This window comes from Musa acuminata, chromosome BXJ3-10, assembly GCF_036884655.1.
Source record: "Musa acuminata AAA Group cultivar baxijiao chromosome BXJ3-10, Cavendish_Baxijiao_AAA, whole genome shotgun sequence".
NCBI lineage: Eukaryota > Viridiplantae > Streptophyta > Magnoliopsida > Zingiberales > Musaceae > Musa > Musa acuminata.
The window spans coordinates 27637821-27649238 of record NC_088358.1 but is presented as its reverse complement, the minus strand read 5'-3'; the positions used below and the strand labels follow the sequence as shown (position 1 = coordinate 27649238).

The 11418-nt window shown below is 38.3% G+C and overlaps 2 protein-coding genes across 4 annotated transcripts; one reads left to right on the top strand and one right to left on the bottom strand.

Moving 5' to 3' along the window:
* The first annotated feature begins 1822 nt into the window (after window positions 1-1822).
* On the top strand, window positions 1823-9987 carry LOC135650804 (uncharacterized). Of its 3 annotated transcripts, none has more exons than XM_065170410.1 (10): window positions 1826-1971; window positions 3115-3201; window positions 4498-4599; window positions 5292-5368; window positions 6097-6220; window positions 7221-7285; window positions 8771-8840; window positions 9346-9421; window positions 9531-9624; window positions 9733-9987. In XM_065170410.1, the coding sequence occupies exons 1-10, from the start codon at window positions 1923-1925 to the stop codon at window positions 9856-9858; spliced, it is 870 nt and encodes a 289-aa protein (XP_065026482.1). In that variant the 5' UTR covers window positions 1826-1922; the 3' UTR covers window positions 9859-9987. The 3 variants fall into 3 exon arrangements, with proteins under 3 accessions (XP_065026484.1, XP_065026482.1, XP_065026483.1); XM_065170411.1 differs by lacking the exon at window positions 1826-1971 and adding an exon at window positions 2057-2267; XM_065170412.1 differs by lacking the exon at window positions 9531-9624 and having other exon boundaries at window positions 1823-1971; window positions 9625-9763.
* A 333-nt stretch (window positions 9988-10320) lies between these two features.
* On the bottom strand, window positions 10321-11187 carry LOC135650805 (protein PAL OF QUIRKY-like). Its single transcript, XM_065170413.1, has 2 exons — window positions 10995-11187; window positions 10321-10903 (listed from the first exon to the last, which is right to left on the bottom strand). The coding sequence occupies exons 1-2, from the start codon at window positions 11185-11187 to the stop codon at window positions 10476-10478; spliced, it is 621 nt and encodes a 206-aa protein (XP_065026485.1). The 3' UTR covers window positions 10321-10475.
* Between the last annotated feature and the right edge of the window lie 231 nt (window positions 11188-11418).

The window sequence follows — 11418 nt, the reverse complement described above, 5'->3', positions numbered from 1 at the left end:
GGACCGGGCGACAATGGATTCTTGCCCGTGGCCGTCACGCCGGGAAGTCCCACTTCAATCTGTCCTCGAATCCAGTTGTCTTAAAGTTCCCCGATGCGGTAGGAGAGAAAGAGGGAGCATGATCTCTGTCACTTGCTGTTGTGAGATGACAGCCTGGGTAGGCCCGACGGGTGCACGACCTTTGTTTTATTCTGCTCCTCACAAGCGGCAGCCAAAATGCCCAAACGGACAATCCATCATTTCCGGCCATCTTAGGGGCCACGCATTTCGTCAAACAGGACTCGTGCAGCACATGATGGTTCCACTTGTCCGCCTCGCGGTCCTCATGGGTACAGAAATCAACGATTGTTTGCGGATGCGAATCGAAGATGCCGCTCCAGATTTCAGGATGGATGTGAAGAGCGAGAAGGATTCCAGGTAGTGCTTATCTGGGTTACTGCAACTCTGAGTCAACTTATCGAACAGGTTATGGGCGTCTGTGCCTGCCGATTGGGACCTCGCAACAAAAAGTAGGCCGTTGGTGGGATTGCTTTTGCCCGTGGGGAATCTAACTTGGAAAGCAAGGCATAGAAGACATGGTGGCTGGTGGCTGGTGGCCGCAAGCTGTTTGCAGATTTGACTGAATGGGACGCTCGTGTCGGGGCCTCGTATTTTTATACGGACCGGAGCATCGTTTCGTATCGCGACGAAAGGTTTGAGTGGCGTAAAGTCGGTGTACCGTGTGTTGGATCCGACACGATCTTTTGCTTTCGTGAAGCAAATATGCCAAGGATTGCACACCGGTTTGCGGTGTTCGTTTTTGTATACGCAATCCACGTAGGGCGGCAAGAAGAATATATTAGAATATGTTAAGTCAGGTTGTCCAACAAGTGAATGGGTTCATAGGCAACCAAATCCACTTTGAAATCTATATCAGGTTAAGATATCGGAAAGCTTTGAGAATTCTATTCTAGACCCTATAAAAATTATATAGGAACCATCTCCGATAATATATCTCCCAGTACTTTAGTCAGTAAGGATTATAATGATTTAATCAAATGATCCAAGTAAATAAGTATAATCTCAAGAATATAGTTGGGGAACTTATGATGAGATCAGGATAAATGTCAAGAATAATTATAAATTGATTATCGATTAATCATAAAGTTGTACCGTTTAACCTAAAGTTACCAAGTAATATTTACCGAGTTAGTGTGCCGGTCACTGCATAACTAACTCCATAGGATCACCGTGATCCTATCATGTCAATAGGATCACGGTGACATGTCGACTGAAAAGAAGTGACCTGTCGATGACTGTATCATAACTTGTATATTAAAATGATACGGTAATGGATCCATTGGTTTATAAAAGGAAGTTATATTGAGTGGGAAAGAACAACAGTAAGGAAGACAGGAACAGAGAATACGTCTGCCTCTTTGCATCGCGGGTAGTATTAAACTCGTGCACGTGATTTGGAGGTGAAGATTACGAGGGAAGAGAAGACAAGGACTCCTTGCCTCCGCTACATTCCAACGCTCGTACCAGTGTGTTGTTGTTGTGCAATTAATAACAGTAGTGCTTGCCGCAAGGAACTCGAAAGATGAAGCAGAGTGGCACCAAATAGTGGTCAAATCATGTCGAGTGGTTCGCTCACGAAAGTGTGCATTAGAGTTGCGAAAGGTTGATTCCCCGAAGCACCCAAACAGCTGGGAATGTCTTGACGAAAACAACGACAATGACAACACGTCAAGCATTCTATTTTGAATTCCATTGCGTGATGATTATTGGATGATCATAGTCTCTGCGCGCAATTTAAAGCCTAATATGGGCCCAAACACGGGCCTTCCGGCCCACCAAAACAACACCCTTGTTCCTTGACACGGCGTCCTTCAAAATCCCCCCCGCATCTCCCTCGCTCTCTTTCTGGAACAGCATCGGGTATGGCGTGGTGCGAAGGAGTGGAGGCGCCCCGTCTCCTGATCGCCCCCTGTGAGTTCGCTGCCCCTCTCCCACTTCTTCTCTTGACCGTGCCCTGTTCGTTCTCTCGTGTCCAAGATCCTCGTGTCGATGTTGACACTTGTGGCTTCTATTCGAAAGGGGTACCAAAACGCATGACGGATGTTAGAGTGTGGATCGAAAGCTATCTTCTTGGCTGGATTACTGAACTTTACTATGGTCGACATTGTTTATAGATATTGTGATGCCAGATCCTCTGAGATAGTAGATTTAGCGGAACTAGGGCATCTAACAGACTATGGTTATGGCCTCACCTGAGAGTAGGCATGGTATCTTCTTTTCTTCTTTTAATCCCTCTGTTCTTTCCTTTCATGCTTCTATTTTAGGATCTGCATTAAGCTCTTATAATTTATTTTCCATAGGATCTTCATTTTGATCTTATTTCCATCACCAACAAACTCTTCCATTCGAGCTATTCTCATTCCTTAAACTTGTCTTTGTTTGTCAAAGGCCAAATGCTGGTATTTCTTTTCACCGATTCTCCAACCCTTCAAGTTTAGCGACAGACAGTAGGGTTAAAATAATTGGCCACCTCAGCTCTGCGCCCTATTCATTTTTGGTCCTTGAATTCATTTGTAATGACTGTACCCTCGTTGTTGGTGCTTCATGTTGTCTTTTGTTCAATAGAATATCGTACACCTTGAAGAATATTTTGCAAGAAAGTCCAGAGCTGAGACATTCTAGCAGAAACAGATCAGTAAACACCATCGGAAGCCTTCTTACTGTTAGAGCTGCTTCCGAAAGCATGATGTAAAAATTTGAAAATGCTCTTTACCCGATCTGTTTGTCCTCTTTGACATCCTTAGATAACCTACATATTAGACTCCCATCCTTTGTAATATATTTATGTTATCGTTAGCTATCTTGTGCTCATCTGCCAATCACATTGCTTTAGTGGTGGATTCTGTTCTTTTACACTAGTTTATAATCATATTAAACTGTTTAAGATTTTAGACCTGGAGGATGACATTTCACACCTTACTGTGGTGCAACTTTTCCTTAAACCTCATTCATATAATGAGTTTTTTTTCTGAACATAAAAGATATGTTATTTATAGCAGATAACTAAAGATAACTTTATCTGAAGTCTTTGCACTAAGATTTCATTCTTTGCAGTGCCTCCCATTACAAACAAAGGGGAAGATATAATTGGAAATACAAATGCAGAAGGATGTTTATTATCTTTACGTCATCCACAATCAGGTAAGTCAATGTGTCTGAAATCTTTTTTTTTTTAATTTTGTAACCTTAACTTCTACATTGTGTTTACACTTGAGGCCTTTCAGTTTTTTGCATATGCACACTTTCTCATTTAAAACTGAACTAGGATTGGTCATTATTCAAAATCAATGATGTATTTCAATGATAATTATATCCTTGAGCACAATTTGCTGATCCTAAAGTGCCTGGAAAGAGAAATCCAATCTCCTTCATTTAGTGTGAACAGAATCAGTGAATAGAAGTTTATCGCTACCTTTTTCAAGAAAGGATCTAAGCTATTGATTATTATCTAAATGTTTGAAGTATAAAAAGATAAACCTGTTTGGATGTATTTACATGTATTGACATATGGTTTTACTTGCATGTGCAACCAGGCCTCATATAAGAGAATCAGAGAGTGGAGACCTACACTAGTGAACCAAAAATTCAAATTGATGCTCGGATTTGTTTAAAGTAATGCAAGACCTCTAATTTGCTTGACTTGTATCGGTAGGTTGTGAGAAAATTGGATTTGTTTTATATGACTTAATTGGTTTGCTGCTAAATAATTGATCCTTCTGGTTATAATGGTGTCAAAACAACTTGATTGATTCTATTATGTTATCACTGTTTTCGTGGAACAAGAAGAAGAAAGAGAATTGTTGCAAGATCAACATCCATGAACAGGGCATCCCCTAGGACTTCTGAAGGATGTCAGTTGAGTTTCTTGAATGCTTGGAAATTTTTATAGAAGAAAGAGTGCTTTTAACAAATTGATTGATATATATTTTGGAAGAAATTTACACATATTGGCATTATTAAGAAAACAATTTGATATTTATAGATTTCATGTTTTACAACTTTGGGCAGTTTCATTTCTAATAAGCCCAAGTATTTCCTCACAATTTTCCTTATCTAGGGGATTTCTAATTAGACTTTAATCACAAGCTCTCAAAAGATGACCAAACAAGATACTATGATAACTATAAATTTTTGTTTATAGGTGGCCTAAACTGTTGTTTGAAACAATCGTTCCTTAATAAATTAAAGAATATCTCAGTGTTACTCCATTTACTGAAAATTTCTCATTGGTGAGCTGATTGAATTACTTTTTTATTTTCTTAACATGCAAAAGATGCCTACCACTCTGCTTTCAGTCAACAGTTGTCATTTACTAACTGAAAACTGCATTTTTTTGGTGTGCAATAAGACAGTTAGTAATCAGGACATAATATTTTGATAACAAGTATATTTTACATAAAGCATTTGCTTTTACTAATTTTACATCTAGTTTAACAGGCAAACCAGCATGTTACGTTCTCAGGGAAGGTTATCTTCAAGAACTGCATTGGTTTAAGCAATCTTATGGCTCTTGGTTTCTGGGAGACTATGTTTGTGAAGGTAAATTTTTATGCTGGAATTGTCATTTATCATCCACAGATTGAAGTATATTTTCATTTTTGCCATTGTAATAAGGACCTGTAGTTATTTGTTTGTTCTATTGGCCATTTTCCTGTTCAATTGGTGGGTTAATTTTCATAAAATGATGGAATTTGAGGTTACATATGACACTTTACGTTAATATGTTAATCTGACTTTTGGATTAAGAAATACTTGTCTATTATCAGCTATATGGTTGTGTAGTTATACTTTTGGCATGAAGTAGGAGCACTTAGCTAGAAATTCTTCTTGCTTTGGTACCTCAGATTATAATATATGAAGAATGGATGTACTCAAGGAGGTAGACTTCCACTCCTAGCTCAGTTATGCTCAGGAAGATTGGTTCCTTTGGCAGCTATTGTCGACGGGTTTTACTTAACTCTGGGTTTTCTCTTTTGAAATGGGCTTGATCATCTAATGGATGCAATTGAACTACATAAAAACAATAACTCTTAGAATCAAGAATACTGAAGAACTTATCTAGGTGATATCAAGGAAGGACATGGACATGGCATGTTATGGATATATTTGGATATATCAACTGTTGAGAAAGAATAGGACATGATGCAACACGGAACCGACAATTAATTATTTCCAAGAAATTAAATTATATGGTCATTTTAATTTGACATTTTCTTCCTTTGGTGCAACAGATGGCAGCCTAAATATTTCTACTCCAATTGACCCCATATTTGTCCTTTTGCCATTATTTGAGGAAGCTCGTATGAAGGTATCTTCAACATATACTTTTATTTTTAATCAAAGAAAATTGTGGTTCTTTTTATTCTTGATGGCATTTGCACTTGCTAGGTTTTCTTTACTATTGAAATCCGATCTGTTAACTCCTTGCCCTATAGTTACCTCCCATAATGTTTCTTAATGTGATGTGTTATTTTTTGCCTATACCATATTGAATTATCAGGAATGTACTTTCAGAAATGATATTAATAATTAATTGGATTGATGACATACACATTATTCCATTGATGATAGCGGGTACTGTGTCATGTCATCAGTTTATAATGAGTGGAGCCCTAAAAGTTGCAAATCATATCATACATCATGTTTTATCTATGAATGGATTGACAAACCCATACCTAATTGTTGTGTGATAATTCCCATTGAAAGTATGATGGATCTGCTCTTATTCATTCAACCCTGTTTATACATCAAACAAAAATATTTACCTTTATGCATATATTTAACTGGAACATTTACGTATCTGCTAATTTTTTGTCTATCCAACTTTAGCATGCTGATTCTTTGATAAAAATGATTGAAGTTCTCTCCCATAATATCAGTTTTTAGTGCATGGACCAATTTCACACTGCAGCATTAGTATTCACAAAGTTATTCAGTTCATTTCTTGAGTGATCATCACATTATATATCATTATAAATTGGCCATCATAAATAAATGAGCTAATGCTGTGTGACCAATCATAATATTCAAATGCAGAAGGCAAGTGATCAAGGGGTGTTTAGACAATTGGATGAAATTCTGTATGTTGATGGCTATCCGGGTTATCAGCATCTTTTTTCTGTGGCAAAAGATACCATGAATATGGTTTGTGAAGTGAAAGGTAATATCTTTTTTGTTTTGTTTTGATTTGTGTTGTAATAAGAATTGGCCTATATCATATGTTATTAACAAATTTAATCTCATTTGCTAATGTATAACATAATGAATTTGACTGCATACTTCACATTTGTTTTGTATTCAAGTTATTGGATCTTGCTTTTGAGATTCATGTTTCTTGGGTTGTTTATATGTTATTTTACTATTATTCTATATAATGACTTGGGGGTAGCCACTGTTTGGTCCAAATTGGAACCAAACTGAGTCAACAGTTCAGCAGTTCTGAACCGAACTGGAACAGGGGCCATACGGTTCAGTTCTGGTTCTTAGAAATTGGAACCGAAACTGGCGATTCCAAACCAGCTAAATATGAAAAAAATAAAAATAAAGCACAAATAGCTTCCATGGAATAGTGGTTAATACTTTATATTTAAAGCCTATTGACATGGGTTTGAATCTTGGTGAAGTACTTTAATTTTTTATTTTTTATTAATCGAAATTGGTGGATCAAATTACCGGAACTGGCAGTTCTAGAACCGGAATCGGAACCGCATGGAATTGATTCGATTTCAATTCCAAATTTGGTGAAATCGGAATCAGAACTGAAAATGGTGGTTCATGAAGCGTGATCACCCTTATAATGACTACATAAAATAGACTTAACTCAATATTTGTTGGATAATTCTATGGTTCTTTTTTTTTGGAAATATGAAGCTTGTAGTCTGATTGCAGTTTCTTTCTGAAGTAATTTATTCAGAACATGTTCTTGAAGAGTTCTCTGTAGATAATTGTGCCCGTCATGAACTAGCATTACGACTGAATTTCCAAAATGCTTAAGCTAATGTATCTTTTCCTTCAATTCCATGTGTGCTTTCTCTGTTGCATAAAGATCCAAGTAGGTTTCTGATCCGTGATATCATTCAGTCCTTAATGAAACCAAAGATCATAGGTCATGTATTTACTATTGGTAACTCTTTCTAATATCCTTTCATTGTTTTCTGTAGAAATTGGATCCTCAAAGTTCTTCAGACTTGATAATTCAAGGGTCCTGGCTTGGTTGTGTTGTAAGGTGTGTCTTCATCTATTTCCAGTACAAGTGAAAAGATTGGTCTTATTACCTAGTCATTCCAGGATCATGAAATCATATATTCATCTATATCTGTCTGATGTATGTTATTGCTGCTATACATGGAATATAACTGCTTTCTTCAAGTTCCCTATTTATGCAAGTATCGCAAAATAATTTAATTTTTTGAGTACATGAGTGGAAGATACAAGAAAATATTTAAAGCATATGAATCAACTATAAATACATATAAAGAGATAGACAGTAATACTGCAATAATGAGTTGATAGTGAGCTAAATTTGGCAGCAAACTTGCACAATCAAAGTCCTGGTTACGCTTCAGATCTTCCGAAAGGGTTACTAGTGAGCTAAATTCTGAAAACTGAAGCCCAATTGTACTGAGAAATCACATCCTGTATCAGATCTAAATTTTGACTCTTGTTTATAGAAGAAAGTCTTTCAGGATGCCTATGTCACTCGAAACGAATTTGTAAAGTTTGAGTGAGCTAAATGATGAGTTGATAATTTGGTTTGATCTAAAGAATCGAAGCTGCTGACAGCCAATGAACCCTGAACCAAGGTTTATCTCCTAATTCACCAGAATACCTAAGTCACTCTTATAACAAATTTGTGAAAGTTTGAGTGAGCTAAGCACTGAGTTGATAGTTTGATTTGGCCCAAAGAATTTAAGCTGCTGGCAGTTAATGATTCCTAAGCCAAAGTTAAGTTCCTAACTCTTGGTGAAGAATTGTAGCAGTAACCAATGCCTAATAGTTCAATAAATATACAAAAATCTTGTAGCTTATATTTTTCATAGATATTTTTTTCAGAACTTATTATGCCATATCAGGGTCTCCTTTGTTGTGGCATGCCTTGATGGTCTTTTGCTTATGCAGACATGTCAAGTGAAGCAAGTGGCATACACAGAGAGATGCTTATGATCATTGTCCTGGGGACTAGTATGAGTTACTATCAATGCCAGAAACAAAAAACAAATAGAAAAAGCTAAGAACCTATAAGTCTGTGGTGACATGTAGGTTCAAGAATTCATATTTTATTTAGTAACCTGGATTCTATCATTCTATACATTATGGACCACAGCTAAGGTTTTGGTTTCATGCTAATGATCTTTATCACAGCTGTCTAATCAAGAGAGTAGACTTGTATCTTTAACCTTTAGAAATCTGTTCTCAATCTGAAAAACAATGCACTTGGTGTGACTTTTCACATACTGTAATACATGAAATCGTCAGAGGTTGATTCATGGAACATTTTCTCAATCATTGTTTCACCTCGAACTTATTCAAATGCTTTCATCTAGGACTTCCATCCCCTTCCTCGAGATAAAAAAAATATTCATCAACTACTGACGTGTTGTTGTTTGTGTTGGATCATGGCTTTCATTAGTTTTTCATTTTCTTGTGCATAATTTTTTCCCATAATCAGAGAAGTACGAATTGAATCCTCATATTTTATTTTTATTTGCAGGTACAACACTTAAAAGCAACATTGTTAGAATTGGACAAAAACTACACTGCTCAAGAAGAAAGGGAAACATGTATGGAACTATAACTATTATATAAATTCCAGTTCCATATTCGGTTACTATGTCTATTATTGGACTGACAGAATTTCACATAGCCAAGATCATGTGGAGGGTTATACAGGGTACCATAATGATTGTACCATACCTTATTAAGTGAAAATAGCAGAGAAAAAAGATATATTTATATTTTTAATCTATCACAAATGTCCTTCTACTAGATAGCCTCTTTATTCCTAGACAGTACAGCTTCATTCTTGTTTTTGCTGTTGTTGGATCAAGACTTCAATCTTAATTAAACAAGGACCCTGATACATATTTGAAATTAAATTCCGTATGGTTTAAATACTCTTGACTCTTCACAGGACTAACTTTGACCTTCTCAGTAATTAACAGAAGCAGAGGTGAAGGCCATCGGTTATAGTTATCTAGAACCCTTTACAACTTAAACCGAATCCTAGATTATTTGAATTGTTACTCATGGGTTGTTTGACATAGGCTTGTTGTTCCTGTCTCGCAGTGAAGGATGTTATCTCAATCTTGGGTGAGTATGTGAAGGATGAGCCTTGGTTGATGCTGCTTTGCAGTCACTTGAAGTAAGACCTGTTTCTGTGGCTATGACCAAATTCCAATTACATTCTGCAACCTGATCTGCATAATGTGTTGATTTTCAAGATGATGTCACTTCTTTTGAGTTCTTTTCAGGTTGGATATTGAAGAAACACGCAAGGAAACAACAAAAACCATGACAGGCCAAATTTTCCTAGAGAATAATTCAGAATCTTGTCATACTTTTCAGGTACTTCTGGAAGACCCAGCAGACTCCTCTTTTCCACGAACTGACCTGCTACTTGTCTGCTAAGGTTCTTCTGAACGATTGGTGTGTTGTCTGAATATTTATTTGCAGAGTAAAGTAGAGAATGGAAGGAGCATGCCGAGCAATAGAAGACAATCAAAGAGACCAAAAACAGAAACCAATTCGCAGAACATTAAAGACATGTTCCGCAGGGTTACGAGAAAGGGTACATCATGAATCTGGATTGAAAGATGTGTTAACCTGTTGTTGGTCCTTTGTTCTTTACCTGTAAAATGATTTTATATTGAAGACCCCTTGATTTTGTTTGAGCACAAAAAATTCTCCGCTTAATTCTTTGGGTTCTTATGCTCAAGTGTGCAGTCATGATCAGTCTAAATAATTCAGTTCAAGTGGTAAAGTAAAACAATGCAGTCTTCAAACTAGTTTCTGCAAGTCCACAACTCGTCGAGAGAACTGTAAGTTTCTCCTTCCTCCAAAAGTTGATTGATCATTTTTCTTTCCGCTACGAGAATATTCCTTTGAGCCGACACGCCTTCTAGTGTTGTTTACTGAATGTATTGTGTTCCACATGCTACATTTTTTTTGTTTATACCTTTCAATTGAAAAAACTTTATGTTTGTTATCATTTTTACTATCTTTTGCTATAATTTATAGTTCATGATCAATTATAAAGTGATCTATTACTAAGATTTTCTCCGATGTTCCCTTTTTTTTTCTTTTAATAAGATTAAATCTGTGTTTTGAATAACAAGTGCCACGCACGAGGAAGAAGAATCGAAGCACTAAAGATGTTGCGCAGGAAGGAAGAAGAAGATATCAAACGTGACATCTCATCATTGCCAGTGTCTTCCGTGGTGCACGAGATGGTTGCATGGCCTCGGGGTGCCGTGGCCATGATGGTAGTGTTGGTGGCCGTGCACTCGAAGATCTCCGGCGGCGGCGGCAGATGCGTCGGGCTTCTCGCACCAGCTATGCAACTTCTCCCGCATAGAGGCCTGGCGGACGCAACGCTCGGCGGCTGCGACCGGATCGACGGGACTTCTGCAAGAAGGTTCTGAGGCACGGAGGAGGAAAAGGAAGGCTCGGATTTTTAGAGGGGAAGACCGGCGGTCTCGGCTCGCTAGGTCGTATTCCTCGACGAGGTTGGCGAGGTCCTCGTCGGAGGTGACGGAGACCAGGGCGTCCATGTCCTCCGTTGGCAGCTGGCAACGGAGGCTCACCGCGCCCCACCCGCACAACTCCCTCAGCTTCACCTGCAGCTCTGTTCCACGCACACGTACGCATGATTCCTAGTACCTCCGTGCTTCTCCCGACCTGTATCCCACAGTAAACAGAAGCAGAGTGGAGGATACCTGAGAAGGAGATGGATCTGCGGACGGCGAGGACGCGGGTGTGCCCGCCCACGTAGCGGAGCCTGCCGTCGGGACGACGTGGGAGAATCTTGCCGCCGTAGCTACAGAGGAGCTTCACGGGTTCCGTGGGCACGACTGAGACGTCGTCCAAGGAAGCGCAGGAGGAGAGCGAGGAGGCTGAGGTCCCAACCATGTATTCCTCTCTTCTACTCCGACGACCTCAGAGCTGCTGCTGCTGCTGCTGGCTTCAGGCTTCACATTGGCACCGTTCGCCCTACATTTATACTAAGAGAAGAAAAGTGACGCCTGTGTGCTAATGATAAGGCTTTGATTTCATAGAGGAAGGAACATGCCAAGTGGCATCACCCACCCTTTTCCAATTTATTACTTAGTAAAAAAATTTTCTTTTTATTTAATGCTACAC

Excerpts from the sequence above, each read along its gene's own strand:
- LOC135650804 (XM_065170410.1), top strand. The coding sequence starts at position 1,923 with ATGGCGTGGTGCGAAGGAGTGGAGGCGCCCCGTCTCCTGATCGCCCCC. Across the intron at positions 4,600-5,291 it reads GGGAGACTATGTTTGTGAAG|ATGGCAGCCTAAATATTTCT; the intron begins GTAAATTTTTAT and ends TTGGTGCAACAG. Across the intron at positions 7,286-8,770 it reads TGGCTTGGTTGTGTTGTAAG|GTACAACACTTAAAAGCAAC; the intron begins GTGTGTCTTCAT and ends TTTTATTTGCAG.
- LOC135650805 (XM_065170413.1), bottom strand. The coding sequence starts at position 11,187 with ATGGTTGGGACCTCAGCCTCCTCGCTCTCCTCCTGCGCTTCCTTGGAC. Across the intron at positions 10,904-10,994 it reads CAGATCCATCTCCTTCTCAG|AGCTGCAGGTGAAGCTGAGG; the intron begins GTATCCTCCACT and ends TGCGTGGAACAG.